Raw genomic sequence first — 16342 nt, forward strand, 5'->3', positions numbered from 1 at the left:
AAATTGTGTTTTCTGCAGGGATAACGGAGTTTCTGGAAAGAAAAACTTTGGGTGAAAACATTGATAATATTAACACAATCATATATAAACTACTAACAAAACACAAAGCTAACTCAATGGATCGCAAACCTAAATCATAAATCCATATTATTATGGTTTTTTCCTTGGGAATCAACTACTTTTGCTATGATTTTTGGATTTTTTTCAAATATTGTGTCATACTGATTGTATTAAAATACATTTGATTACATTTTGAAAATACCATGACTTAAAAATTACTATCTTCTTAAGGGAAGTTCTACTACTGTTATTTATAACATTTAGAAAATAGTAGCATGAATTTAATGCACAAAATTTCTTTTATTCATCATTTCCATTGTGTTCTTTATTCATAACAGGGTTTTTATTCTAGGTAAAGCTCCCTTTTCCCAGCATAATACAGAGCATCCTCCTGAATTGCCTGAAGACATATGATCAAGGAACGCAGTTGCATTTAAAAAAAAAAAAACACAGTTGCATAAATTGTGAGTTCAGTGATTAGGATTGCAAGTAATATTCTTTGAAATACAAGAGTGGTAATGGAATGGGCAGCACATCATAAGCTTGAGAAACCAATCTTGCTAGCTCTGTTATAACACAAAAATAGTTGAAAACACAGCAAAAAGTGGATTTTGTCAGTGAAATTTTGGAAAAGAATTAGAAAAAATGTATATCTCTTATTTAAGTTTTAGTGTGAAAGAATGTTTTAAGGTAGGCATTAAACTTAATAATGCAATAAATAAAGAAAAAAACTAATGGAAATGGAAGACTTTGAAGTCTCCCTTTTTAACATGAAGATAACAAGTCTTTTCCTCAAAATTGTGTACAAGTTATACTTCCTTCATAAAAGTTGATGTTTTTCTTATATCGTTCTGAACACTGTTATAGTTGCAGTTGTAAATCATAGATAATTTATGAAAATACTATAGTGCATTCCTTTATTATTTTTTAATATTTATTTATTTATTTTGAGGGAAGAAGAGTGCAGCAGGGGCATATGGGGAGAGAGAGAGAGAGAGAGAGAATCCCAAGTAGGATCTGCATTGTCAAGTGCAGAGCAAGACACAGGGCTCCATCTCAGGAACCACTTGATCATGATCTGAGCCAAAATCAATAGTCAGATGTTTAACCAACTCAGCCACCCAGTATCCCTATATTGCATTTCTTTAAATAAATACACATAAAATCTGAAACTGATTTTATAAAATTTATAAACTGGATCCCCTAATTTTTGCTCATTTAGTGCAGATTTCCACAGGAGAAGGCCATAAATCTGAGAACATAGTGGTGGAGGAAGTATCATCATTTTCATCTCATGATAGGTGACAGACTCCCAGATCACTGTAAAATATACAATAGTTCTAATAAATGTGTGGTGTAGCACATCTCTGCTTTGAAAACTTTTCACAACATCGGGCTTTCAATCTGATCGCCACCGCCATTACTATTCCAGCCTGTGGATTTATGGAAATATCACTCTTGGAGCCATCAGAATGATAATGGAACCAACATCCAGGGAAAGAAATTGTAGTAAGAAAAATAAATGGCATTTTTGAGACCTTCAAAGCATAATACAAAAATGAAGAAAAGAAACATTACCAAGCAAAAGAGTAAGTGATCCTACATAAGCAATAGAGACAATTAGAAATGAAGGAGGGGCACCGGGGTGGCACAGCTGGTTGAGCATTGGACTCTGGCTCAGGTCATCATCTCGCAGTTCATGAGTTCAGCCCCACATTGTGCTGTCTGCCTGACATCAGCACACAACCCGCTTCAGATCTCTGTTCCCCCCTTTCTGCCCCTTCCCCACTGTACTCTCTCAGAAATAAAACATTTAAGAAATGATGGGGAGGGTGAAGTAACTTAGAGAACAAACCACTTGTGTTCAAACATTGTTTATATATCAGTACACCTCTGATGCTATCGGTCACCTAAGGCTTTCAAGATTCAGCAGATCCATATGAGGTGAAATAATGTGAACTGAAATGTGGCTACTTTTTTTGTTTTAATCTTGATATTGAAGCTTTATACAGAAACTGACATCTAAATCTAAAAAGCTCTTCCAGATGAAAGGAGGTAATAAGCATCCAGCATGAATTTAGACTATTCCCACACATTACTCCCCCAAATTTATGCATTTGACATTCTGTTACCAGTCATAATGAAACTAACAAGAAAGACTCTTTTAGATTTCCCGCTTCACACAACAGTTCTCATTTGTACAAGACATTGAATCTTTCTAATCTTGAGCTTCGACATCTATAACTATGATCTAGACATGTCACCCAAGGAAACAATGAGGAACACATGAGTTTATGAAACACAATCCCCAAGGGAAATTGAGAATAGATAGCAACAATATATCTTTTCCTTATATTCTATGTTCTTTGAGTGAAATGATTAGGAATTAAATTGTCCTCCAAACACACGTATGTACTGAATCAAATCCCTTGAAATAAACAAAAGCAAAACTTCAACAGATTTTAGGAGAGCAATCAGAGCAAACCTCGATGTAGATATTCTTCTGGTGGAAAATACAATCAATTTGGTGAAATCATGGGTTACCTGGGGAAATTTCTTAACATGTAGTTTTAAATCAGTAGACTGTTTTTCATGTTACCAAAATTAAATTAAAAAAGAATTTTGTGCCTTTTGTACTATAGTCCCACAGTCCTGTTCACCCCATGAGATAAGATCAGCTTTGTAAAACTACATTCTCCCGTAAGTCAACTAGGGTCTGTATATACTAATTATATGCATTTCTAGTGATGTAAATAACATGTGCCTTTCTACAAACTTACTTTACCTGGTTGTGATGAATCTAGAAAATTTAAAGAGACTAGTCATTTGAAAGATAGGAATTTCTTCAAAGGTTGAAAGCTGAAGGTCACTACAACCTAAAAATCTTATGATTTTTAGCGTGTATTTTTCAAAAGCATAAACCCTGTAATGCACAGGAAAAAAATTGCAAAATCTTTTTGCTGTTGATGAAATTTTGATAAACCACATAAGAATATATATCCTTAAAATAACACAATAAATGTCAAATAGATCTAGGGAGCCTAAAACAAGGATTATAAAAGTGACTACCTGCACATCAATTGTAGATGGTCTTCAAGTTAGTTTTAAATTAGTCAGCAAAATGTCTTGGTCACACTTACCCTGCTTTAGTTACAGCTGGTAACCCTTCACTTGCATTTATGGTTCAAAAGATGAAACTAGAGAGCAGTGATTCGACAAACCTAGGTACATTCTCTAAAAATATCTGCAAGTATTGCTTTCCTTGAATTCCTAGGAGGGTAAGTAGCACTGTTTTGTTAAGTGAATGAAGACTTACATATCTCTGAAAACTATCCTGATTCACACAAAAGCATGCATTCACTCCACAAGTGAGTGATCTAGGACTTTAAATGCCAGTATAACTCCCTGACACCTTGTTCACACTCAGAAGTAAACAAGAGCATTTCCAAATATATGAACAGTGTGCATCTATACGTCCTGGGAGTCACCTTCTTCGGGCATAGGGCTGCAGGAACTTTCTCTGCAAGAAACAAATATAAACTGAGAGGAGATCATAAGAACTTTCTGACTTCAAAAATTTAAGCAATTGTTTTCCCAGAAGCATTTCTTAAGAAATCCTCAGCAAATAAAACTAATCAGTTGTCCTAGGTCGAATCCCCTAGGCTCATAGGCATTTCCAGGCTTTTCCTTTATTTTCTCCTTTTGCATTAGCCAAGATCTGGGCACTGTATCTCCAGAGGCCACTATTGTTATTCAGATCCAACGTAGGTAAAGAAATTCTTCCAGGTCTGATTAATTTCTTCCTCTGAAAAACCAGGAAGGAAACAGGTAACTCTATGGGAGCACAGGAATTATTTTGGAAGAGGTCTCTAAATCTGGAGAGGAAGGCAAAAGAAAACCAGAGACAGATATATCCAGAGTGCTAACAAAAGTCATTAACAAAAGCAACATAAGATGCATAACATTCAGTTAACAATTAAGTCAATGACTACTACCTCATATTCTCGTGGACCAGGAGCCACACCCAATAGTAATTAAGTGTCACTGCTACCATGGAGGATTGGGTTATGACAAAGAAAAAAGGATTAGCAAAATAAATTAAAAATTAAAACAAATTTCCCACACTTATTGATAGATTGGAAAAGGATCCACCAGTTTTGTTGAAAAGTACTAGAGAGTATAATGAAGTTAGGAACCACCAAAATAGGTACCCATCCATTCTAATTACTGCCAGGCACTGTCCTTTGTGTGATTGCAGTGCTGCAAGGTGTATAGATTCAGGATCATGTGCCCTTAAATCCAGGTGGCCTCCCTTCTTCCACTGAAAATCTATATACATACGTGTTCTTTTAAGACTTCAGAAAATCAATATTTTGTAGTATGCCATCTAAATCAGAACAATTCACCTAGTAAACTAATCATAGTATTTATAAGTATTTTTAAATTACTATATGTCAATCACTGTTTTAAGCAGTTTAAGTTCATTACCTGATGTAATTCCTTAAAAAAGAATATTTTCATGGGAATTATTGCCACTATTCCTCAAAGCAAATAAAAAAAAGAATCTTCTAGAGATCAAATACCTTGTTCAAGATAACAAAGCTGGTTTCAAAACTAATAATATAGCTAGTGTTCATAACATATGTAGAAGCCAAATGTACAAAAATATTCCATCCAGGCTAGAAGGAAAGAAATGGAAAGATATTACTGAAAGGCTGTCATACTATACATAAAGTGGCACCGTAGGGATTCTCAGTTGATTCAAGAGAAGGAAGACAAAAAAAGGGAAGAACAGGTAGAACTAATAGAAAGACATTACCAGATGATAGACTTACACTCAACCTTATCGATAACCACATTAAATGGAAATGGTCTAAACAGTAAAATTAAAAAGTAGAGACTGTCAGATAGCATACAAATACAGAACAAAAATAAAAAACCCTCTACAACCTGAATATACTTTGGATACAGAAAGTGCATTTTACATATGAAGGAACAAATAATAATTTAAAGGTAAAAAGATAGAAAAGATAAATAATACTAATACCAGTGAAATGAAAGATGGAAAGGGTTTTTTAAATTTATCAAAGATAATTTAAGTGTCAAGAATATTATCAGAGATTAAAAAAATTCATGTCATAGGAGAAAAGGATCAATAAATCAAGGAGTCATAAATACTTAAATGTTTGTGACTCTAATAACAGGTTCTCAAAATTCATAAATCTAGAGGAAAAAGAGAAAAATTCACAATACAGTTGAATATTTCAGAACTCATCTGTCAATAATTAATGGAACAAGTAGACAGAAAATTGACTAAGTTTGGTAGACTTGAACAACACCATCAACTGGCTTGACTTAATTGTCTATATGAAATACTTCATCTGACTCTAGCAGAATATGTTTTTCTCAAGGATACTCAGAACATTTACCATGACACATCATTTTCTGGGCATGAAGCAAGTCTCAGTAATAAAAGGATCCTAGTCTTTTGAAGTATGTTTTTGATTACAGTGGAATCAAATTAGAAATATTACAAAGAAACCTAGGAAATTTCCAAATATCTAGAAATTGTACAACACACTTCTATGTAACCTCATGGGTCAAGAAGGAATCAAAAGGGCAATTAAAATGTCATTTTATATGAATGAGAAAGAAAACAAAATATATCAGGGTTTGTGGGATCCTGTGAATGCAGGGCTTGGAGGGAAATGTATTGCACTAAATATCTATACTGCAAATGATGAAAGGTTTCAAATTAATGTCCTCAGCCTCCAGTTTAAGTTCAGAAAAAGAAAAGCAAATGAAACCAGCATGAAAAAAAGACATAATAAAGATCAAAGTAAATCTCCATGAAAAACAAAGGAGAAAAGCAATAGGGAAACTTGAAAACAAAAACCTATTAAAGAAATTGAATAAACTTGATAAGCCTCTGACCAGATTGATCAGGAGCACAGAAAAGAAGATATATATCATCAATATAAAGAATGAGATAATTGACATTGGTATAAATTTTGCGAATATTAAAAGGCTAAGTAAGAGAATTGTATAAACTACTTTAGGTCTAGAAATTCAGCAACGTATATGAAAATCTTCAATTTGAGCAAAATATTTGAAAAGCCCTTTCACCAAAAGACGTTACACCATTTTCTCCATGTTATGTCAAAGAAGTGCATGAAAATCTGCTCAACATCATTAGTTATTTATGAAATGCTAATTAAAGTAACCACGAAACATCAGTTCACACCTGTTGGAATGGCTAAAATTTCCAAAGTTGGTATATAAAGGGCAGAAGAGCAATGAGAACACTCAAACCTCTTGCGGTGAGGTAAACAGCTATAACCACTTTGTAAAAACAGTTGAGTGGTTTCTTAAAATGTTCAACATATACCTACAGATGACCAACCATTCCGCACCCAAGTATTTACCTAACAGAACTGAAAGTGTAGGTTCACATAGAAACTTATACATGAATGTTTCCAAGCAGCTTTATTTGTAATAGCCAAATACTGGAAACAATGCAAATGCCCATCAAAAGGGGATTGTGGAATATGCAGAGTGGAATTCTACTCAGCAATAAAAAGGAGTCAACAACTGATGCATGCAGCTATATGGATTAAACTCCAAATAATTACATAGAAAGAAGCTAGCCAACATAGAATATATACCATATGATAAATTTATGTAAAAACTGGAAGAACACAAACTGATCTATAAAGACACAAAGCACATCACCGGTTGCCAGGGCAAACTTTCCAGAGGGTGAATAGTCTCACTGTCTTGATTATGGTGATGGATTCACAGCTGTATACTTATGCCATGACTTAATGGGATTGTGCAGTTTAATATGTGCAGTTTCCTATATGTCAGTGATACTTGAATAGAAGTGTTCAAAGTCACCACGACTGAGGAAGCATACCCCAAGAATGAACTCAGAAGAGGAGAGCTGGGATCCCCAACGCTGGGATTCAGACATCCTTGGAAAATGTGAGGTTGCAGATGGGGCCAGAACAACCACAGTCACACAGCAGGCGGGAAGAGGCTCTCCAATGCAGGACTGCTCAAGCTGGTAGAAGGCTATGCTTAGCATGAGTGCAGAGAATCAGCTCAAGGCAGGGCTGTGGGAGGCTTGGAGTATGCAGGAGCCTGCTACAGAAAAGCCTAGTAAACAAATTTTCATGGATGCAGACTGGCTGATGCTGAGTGGGCAGTGCTCAGATATAGATAGCCGGGCCTTCTGAACCAAGAAGCTCAAGGCCCAAGGTGCAAATGTCTCCCCTGTGGCACCAGGAAGGTCAAGTGCCAATGCATTTGCTTGCTCTATCTTTTTCATGTTTTTAGTTTAAAATTTCATGCCATGGAATATCCTTTGTAAAAGCACAGCGCTATATTTTAATCTATTATGATAGTCTTTGTTTTCTTCCTAGAGAATTGAGTCCACTGTGTGAATTTTGTCATACTTACATACTTGGATTGACTTCTTACTATGGCTTTTGTTTTTTTGCTTTCAGCTTTTCCCACTTTGTCTATTTTTCCCCTCTTTTTTTACTTTTTAATTGGATGGGTCTCCTTTCATTCCCTGAATGTATTTTTACTTATCTGTCTGCCTATCTACCTATTGACCCACATTCCTACAGGACTGTCTCTTTCCTGTTATTTTAGCTGTCAGAAATCATGTCCCTACATTGTTGCTAAGGAGTGTCTGAACCTGATAACATTACCCACCCTGCTGAACTATACATGGTACTGACAACCCTTTTTTTCTGATCATTTTCTTCCAATCATAAGATGTCACGGGCTAGGATCTTGTCCTCTTTTCTATGTTTTAATCTCATGTAGTAGACAAGATGGCTATTTTAATACAATTTTTACGTTGGTAAATAAGTCTATCATTTCCATCCTCTCAGTTCCTCCTGGGATCATATCTTCCTTCTAAGACTTCTTCCCTTTTCATGAAAACATCCTTCACAACTTCATTTGGTGAGTGTAGGTTGGTAGTCAATTCTTGGTTGTTTTTCACTGTTGTTTCATTGCACTGAAAAGTCCTCATTTGACTCTTCCTAAGAAATACAGAGGCGCCTGGGTGGCTCTGTCGGTTAAGTGTCTGACTTCGGCTCAGATCATCATCTCACGTTTCTTGGGTTCCAGCCTCGTGTCCTGCTCTGTGCTGACAGCTCAGAGCCTGAAGCCTGCCTCAGATTCTGTCTCCTTCCCTATCTCTCTGACCCTCCCTTCCTCACACTGTCTCTCTCTCCCTCAGAAATAAATAAAACATTAAAAAATTAAAAAAGAATAAGAAAATACAGAAGCCAAGGGTGACATTTTTCTTTTAGTACCTTCATTATGCAATTCCATTATCTTCTGTTTACTACTCTTACTATGATTCAAATTATTATTAATTGGTAATAGTGTTTTCTATGACTCTTCTTAAGAGCAGCTCTTTCTCCTTCCTCGGAATACTTTCTAAAGATTATTATCATCAGTTCTCAAAAGTTACCAATAATTAATTTTTTAAATGTTTTCATCTCACTATTACCCAAACATTGGAGTCTGATAGACATATGTTGCTTTGTCTTACTTCATTCATGATGTCTCTTAATATAGCTATTTTTTTTCCCTATCACTCTCCTCTCTAACTCTTTGTTCTGGCAATTTGTTACTATGTAAAATTCTATTTACTGAATTTTTCTTAAGATATAGCACCTCTGTCTCATCCATCAAGTTTATAATGAACATATTCTTTTTTTATTTCCTAAATTATTTTAACACCCTGGACAATTTTGAGAATCCTAATAGGATATCATGCTTTGAAATTTTTTTTTATTTTTGTATAATAAATAGAATCATATCCTATTTGTTTCCAAGAACTGCAATAAAAGCTGTCATTGTATGACATATTCTTCTTAAGCTGTTTCTAACATTATTTCCTCCTTTAGCAGTAGTTTTCTGAGAGATCAGATACTTTTAAACAAAAATTAAATATTATCTCTCTCCTTTTTTCTATCTGAGCTTATTTATTCTAACTATGGCAGAGACAGAAGCCCATGGAGGGTGCTATTTTCTTTACTGTGTTTTCTGCACATGCATGTTTATGTGTGGTAATCCAATGGTAGCATGTATGTAAAGCATACCGCTTTTTTTCTGGAACTGCTGCCCTTATTTGGAGCCTATCTATTTTTTCTTTCCTTTCCAGGAGCTAAATAAAGAATTTTCCTAATTTTGCTCATTATGGCAAGCAATTTCATACACTCCATTGAATATCCTATATATTAAAATTTCCCAGTTGTGATCACTTATGTGTTAATCTTGCTAATGTAAATGAATTCTCTGTTCCTGGGGTTGTTCTCAGTTATGAGGTATGAATTATGTTTCTAAGAGCTTTCTTCTTTCTAAGAGCTATGTATCTATGATAGATAGGTAGCTTGCATTAATTAACATATTACATATCCCATTACATGGATCCTAGAGTGCCAGAGGTATCACATATTTCTAAACCTTGATTCACCCTAGTGTTTTTCTATTGATAATAATTTTTTATTTAATATAGTTTTATGCCAGTAATGTGGCCCTTGAGCACCGTCCTACACTGTTGGTGGGAATGTAAACTGGGTGCAGCCCCTCTGGAAAACAGTGTGGAGGTCTCTCAAAAAATTAACAGTAGAACTCCCCTAGGACCCAGCAATAGCACTGCTAGGAATCCACCCAAGGGATACAGAAGTGCTGATGCATAGGGGCACATGTACCCCAATGTTCATAGCAGCACTCTCAACAATAGCCAAAACATGGAAAGAGCCTAAGTGTCCATCAACAGACGAATGGATCAAGAAGATGTGGTTTATCTATACGATGGAATACTACATGGCAATGAGAAAGAATGCAATCTGGCCATGTGCAGCAACATGGGTGGAACTCAAGGGTGTTATGCTGAGCGAAATAAGTCAGGCAGAGAAGGACAGATACCATATGTTTTCACTCATATGTGGAACAGGAGAAACTTAACAGAGGACTATAGGGAAAGGGAAAGGGAAAAGATAGTTAAGGAGAGGGAGGGAGGCAAACCATGAGAGACTCTTAAATACTGAGAACAAACTGAGGGTTGTTCGGGGAGAGGTACAGGGGAAAAGGGATGATGAGCATGGAGGAGGGCACTTGCTGGGATGAGCACTGAGTGTTATATGGAAACTAACTTGACAATAACTATAAAAGAAAAAGAAATAGGATAGACAAAATATATCAACTATTTATATTCTAATATAATAATTGATATTATACCAATTATTTATATTCTGATATAATAAAAAACCTTAAGGGTTTTTTTTTTTTTGCCAGTAATGTATTAGAAAGTATTAACACAGGCGTATAACCATTACCTTGAAATGTTAATTCTTAATCACAATATAAAGCTTGTTAAAGAAACAGTAGAAGGGCTATATTTGTCAAAAGAAATGTTCAAGAATGTTCAAAGCAACTATTCCTAATGCCCTAAATGGGAAACTACCCAAATATCTAGCAACAAGAGACTGGATAAATTAACTGTTACATATTTATACAACGAAATATTATATATCAATGAAAACACTCAGAAAAATACACAAAACATGAGGAATGAATATCACAAATGTAATGAGCAGACAATAAGAGTATGATCTGTATCGTTATTTTCCCACAAAATTCAAGAGTATGTAAAACCAATTGATTTAGAGATAAAGATAGTGATTACCTTTGGGAGGTTACAGATAAGTGAGAAGGACTTCAGGTGCACTGGTAATTTCTAACTCTTTATCTGATTGCTGACTATAGGATATTGCAATTTGTGGAAATGCATGAACCATACATAAACAATATGTGCATTTTTCTGTATTTATAGTTGAGCAAAAAGCTGAAAATTTGAAGGTATTATTTCATTCAGCTCTTTAGCATTTTAAGGTATTAAAAAATGCATGTTTTATTTTATCTTTTTTTTCAGCATGAGTGCCAATAAGTGATCGAATCTTTTAACTTTAAAATATCATTTGTTTATTTCATATCACATATAATTCTTAATGACTATGTCAAGTGGAAGAGCATTTGAATAAGTATGATACTCAATTTGTTAATGAGGTGTTACCATAGAAGCATGAAACAACAGAAGGATATGCTTCCTGCTTGTCCACTTATCTCTCCAAGCAGCGAGGCCAGGAGATGATAAGAAAGGATCATATTCAAGTGATGGGTTTCAAGGAACCATGGCCTGAAAATCAGAAAACCATCCACAAAACTACTTTCCTTCTAAGAGTATATGACGAAACCACACTCTCTTCATGGCTTTCTTCATCTCTGTGTTTCTCAGCGTGTAGATCAGAGGGTTGAACATGGGGGCAATGATGGTGTAGAAAAGAGCAAACACTTTGTCTTCTGGAAAAGTTGTGGCTGGTCTAATATAGATGAACAACGCAGGTGCAAAAAACAAAACCACAACTGTGATGTGAGAACTGCAAGTGGAAAGAGCCTTGCTGCGACTCTCTGCGGGGTAAGCCCTGATACTGCACAGTATAAAAAAGTAAGACAACATCAGCACGACAAAGGTCACCAAAGCAATTAGGCCTGAATTGGCAATGACTAACAGACCTATGAGGTGCGTATCAGAACAGGCTAGTTTCAGTAAAGGATACACATCGCAGAAGTAGTGATCTATCTCATTGGGACCACAGAAGGGTAAGAAGACAGTGAGAAGGAACTGGCTGGCAGAATGTATAAACCCCCCACTACAGCAGGCTGTGATGACTGTGTTACACCTCTGTCTATTCATGATGACAGTGTAGTGCAAGGGTTTGCAGATGGCCACATAACGGTCATAGGCCATCCCTGTGAGGATGAAGATCTCTATGCCTCCAAACAAATGTGTGCTAAAGAGTTGTGTCATGCATTTACTGTAGGAAATGGTCTTCCTCTCTGCCAACAAGTCAGTCATTAGTTTGGGTGTCACAGTGGATGTGTAGCAAAGGTCGGAGAGTGAGAGGTAATTAAGGAAAAAATACATGGGTTGCTCAATTAGCTGACTGCACATGATGGAAATCATTATGAGCAAGTTTCCTATCCAAATAGCAATGTAGCAAAATAAAAATACTACAAAACAAAGGATTTCAATGTTCTTGTTTTTGGAAAGTCCCAAGAGAATAAATACAGTGACATTATTTCTTTGATCCATGGTCCGACATAGATAGGATACATGAATCACCTGAAATATATAATTCACGTGGCCATGTTAGAAGCATTTCATGGATAAAGTGATGATTATACCCTATTCAAGGAATTCACTAGCTTTAATATACCTCATTCAAAATGTCAGAGAATAAAAATCAAATATTCAAAGGGGTGCCTGGGTGGCTCAGTCGGTTAAGTGATTGACTCTGGATTTTGGCTTAGATCATGATCTCACAGTTTATGAGATCAAGCCCTGCATCAGGCTTCACACTTATAGGGTGGAGCCTGCTTGGGCTTCTCTCCTTCCTTCTATAAACCTTTCCCTCACCCCCCCGAAATAAATTTTAAAAATAAGCATTTTTAAAAATCAAGTAGGGGTGCCTGGGTGGCTCGGTCAGTTAGGTGCCTGACTTAGGCTCAGGTCAGGATCTCACAGTTCATTGGTTGGAGTCCTGTCTGTGCTGACAACTCAAAGCCTGGAGCCTGCTCCAATTCTGTCTCTTTCTTTCTCTCTCTCTCTCTCTCTCTCTCTGCTCGTCCCCCACTCATGTTCTGTCTCTTTCTGTCTCTCACAAATAAATAAAAACATAAAAAAAAATTTTAAACCAAGTATTCAGTTAAAACGACTCTTCAAGGAGACTCTGATCTAACAGGAAATTGTGATCAATGTCTAGCTTAGGCAACATGATTGGCTCTGTTCAATCCACAATCAAATCTTAGATGCTACTGAGAACATGGCAGTGTTTAGCGATGTGTACCATCAAATATTTTTATAAGTTTATGCTCAGTCTTTACCAGGTATCTTCACGAGGTCTGCATTTTCATACTATGTCTTTTCAGCCCTCGCTCTACACTGTACCTGGCTTTCCTATCAATTCCTATTTCACTTTCCTGTTCAACCCTTTCTATTACTGAGTAAATTAACATGAATGAATAATCACACTGTAAGATGGATGGAATTTTAAAACAAAAACATTAATTTCCATAGTGGAATTTTAAGAACTTAAATTAGTTTAAGAAAAAATTATAAAATAATACCTTCAGGGTGATTCCCCAAATCAGTTTATACTGATATTAGCCAATAAGTTAAAGAGCCTATTTTAATTTGCATAAAATGATAATACTGAATATGTTACTGGCTTGAATTATTCATCAAACATACTTGAAATGTGTTTCTTATCCCTGGTCAAGTGTAAAGGCTTTTTATGTAATATTAAGTCTACAAAGAAAGGTTGGAATGTTCTCAAGCAAAGCCATTTCATCAGTCTGTCTGCATTTATTAGGACTTTGCTAATAATATTTGTCTTGGTTCAGAAGGCTACAGCTATGCTTAATTTCCTGACTTCAGTGCAACTTCTTCACAGACATAGGGCTACCATGATTATCTGGTACATATTTCAATCTCTTTAAAAAATTATGTGTAGGGGCACCTGGGTGGCTCAGTCAGTTAAGCGTCTGACTTCGGCTCAGGTCATGACCTCACAATTCGTGGGTTTGAGCCCCGTGTCGGGCTCTGTGCTGACAGCTAGCTCAGAGCCTGGAGGCTGTCTTCAGATTCTGTAACTCTCCCTCTCTCTGACCCTCCCCTGCTCATGCTGTCTCTATCTCTCTCTCAAAAATAAATAAAACATTTAAAAAATTTTTTGGAAAAGTTATGTGTTTAATTAAACCATTCATTGTAGTTTCAGGTAAATCCCTGGTTACATGTCTTGATTTAGCCACTAACTTCAGATAGGACCTTTGCAAGTCATTTAATTTCTTTTAAGAAGTTTTTCTTCATTTGAAACCTAGGAAAATATACTCTGTTCTGTATAATTCAGACTGGTTTTGAGAGTAGGCTTTTATCATAGATGAGAAAAATCTTTAAAAAAAGTAAAGTAGTGCACACATGACAGTATTATTACACTAAAATTAATGCACACGAAGAAAAATAACTTAAAATTACTCTAGGTTTATGGAAGTTAAGGAACTTGTACATAATAACACATTAGTATATAGCAAACAAGGGTTTATAACCTGAGTTGTCCAACTCCAGTGCCTGTGTTTCTAAACACTTCACTATACGTCCTCCCAAAAGGGAAAAAATGAAGCAACAACATAAATTTAACACGAACCCTGGCTGGCCCAACTCTATAATTTGCATACATTTCTGAATGTTCCAGACAAAAACAGGACCTCCCCTGAATGGATCATCGTCCCATTTTAGCCACTCAAATTTAAATGGAAAGTGTGAATGGAAACACAGAGCTATAAGGTAGGCTCAAGTCTCCATGAAAAATCACGCACCAAATCAGTTCAGGGTTCTGGGATAAGTAAGTCAGCTCTAGAAAGAAACAACTGTATAGCCACGTGCTTTTGTGAGAAGCAGTGTATTTCTTATTCTCTCAGGCATAACTCGTAATATTGTATCCTCAGCTATTGGCCACGTAAGAGAAATAGTTGGAGACAATCAGTTGAGGGCATGCCCAGTCCTGCCACACCATGCATTTGGGACCCCATATACTCTTTGCTCATCAGTTTCCTATCTACAGAATGAAGGCACTAACCTCTATTATCCAATCATATGTCTTTTTCAGAACTAAAATTACTTTATTTGTGGTCAGTGTTTTACTGATCGTCTTCCCAAATTTGTAATAATTGGTCCTTTTGATGTGCAGTCATCCAATTTAAAAATGCAGAATTAGCACATGACTTTGATCTTATTTTTCTAGAATATGTCATGCTCCCCTCAGTAGACAACCACAATCTTTCCATTTAGTCTTCTCTTAAACCAAAAAGTCTTAGACTAAAAAATTCACAGTAACGTATACTTTAAAATTAGCTGTTAATTAATATGTTTTCCTAACATAGTAGTTAAAAATATTTTTTTCAAAAATCATTACAGAGTTATGCAGAATAATGGTAAGAGATTACTCACATATTTTGCTCTGCACTTCCTTTGAATCTGTTCTTTTATAATTTTTATGTCTTCTCTTCATTGAAATTGCATTCTTTAACTATATGAATGATTATCTTTCAGTATCTGATTTGGAATTTTAATCAGCTCAGTGAGTGTTACCCACTTTCCCCTAATGTACACATAAAAAGTTACAAAATTCATGTTTTTTTTGTAATGACTGCCACCTGTCATACCTTCAGTGCAAACAAATGATAGGAGGTCTCCCCTCAGGAAAGAAAAAAAGCTTGTAGGCAAGAAGAGCATTTAGTTTTCCAAAACTAGCAAATCATAGTTTATACAGACCCAGTAATTAAATCACCACATTATTCCTGAGGTCTTCAAGGCTCAAATGCTAAAACACTTTCAGATAATGTTTATATCCTACATTTGCCTCCTCCCAAGGTGTTGCTTATTTAGTTTGAGTTCATTATTTTATGTCCCCAAGTAATCAATTCACTGGTTAGTATCCTCTTCAATACAAGTTACTGCAGCAGATCTTCAACATGATTGCCAACACCCTGCAAAAGACGTAAATCTTCAGCATGTTGTTAGAATCCCACTCATTAAGAAGTCCTTGGTGACTGAGATCTGCTGCTGATGCCATTTGAGTTCCTTTTTCCCTTTGCTGTATATAATTTGGGGATCAAACTCTAGCTTTGGCCCTTATGTTAAGAAATGACACCCATCAAATCTCACATAGTATCTTTATCATTCTCCGGGGGAAGAGGATCAATGAATTCTTTAACATATTTCCATTTAAGGTAAAAATTTTAATGATATATTCCCAATAAGGCAAATTTCCATTTAAGCTAAATTAATTTTCATTAAGGTAAACGTCAAAGAAAATTACAGACATAGAACTTTCTTTCACGTCCTTTTAGGGTTACAAAATGCTCACTGAAAATAATTTGCCAACAGTGGAGATGAACATTCTGTAATTGTGCTCTAGTCTTATGTCATTTTCAATAACCTTTCCTCTTTTTACATTTGTATTCAAAACTAATGATTGATTCTGCTTTGCCCTCTGAGCTCCACTAACCATAAAAAACATTTAGTAAACACGTGCTCTATCTCGGGCATAAAGCACTGGTGGGGTTTAGCTTATTTCTCTTTACAACAACTCTACACAATAAATAATATTACCAACTTCCTTTCACATCCAAA

At 35.7% G+C, this 16342-nt stretch overlaps 1 protein-coding gene across 1 annotated transcript; it reads right to left on the reverse strand.

The window, feature by feature from the left end:
* Positions 1-11314: 11314 nt before the first annotated feature.
* LOC120226803 (olfactory receptor 4P4) lies at positions 11315-12244 on the reverse strand. Its single transcript, XM_039224967.1, has one exon. The coding sequence runs from the start codon at positions 12242-12244 to the stop codon at positions 11315-11317; it is 930 nt and encodes a 309-aa protein (XP_039080898.1).
* Positions 12245-16342: the final 4098 nt, after the last annotated feature.

The sequence above is a fragment of the Hyaena hyaena genome, unplaced genomic scaffold (assembly GCF_003009895.1).
Source record: "Hyaena hyaena isolate Hyena2069 unplaced genomic scaffold, ASM300989v1 scaffold_1832, whole genome shotgun sequence".
Lineage (NCBI taxonomy): Eukaryota > Metazoa > Chordata > Mammalia > Carnivora > Hyaenidae > Hyaena > Hyaena hyaena.

Coding starts and splice junctions, on each gene's coding strand:
- LOC120226803 (XM_039224967.1), bottom strand. CDS start 12,244: ATGGATCAAAGAAATAATGTCACTGTATTTATTCTCTTGGGACTTTCC.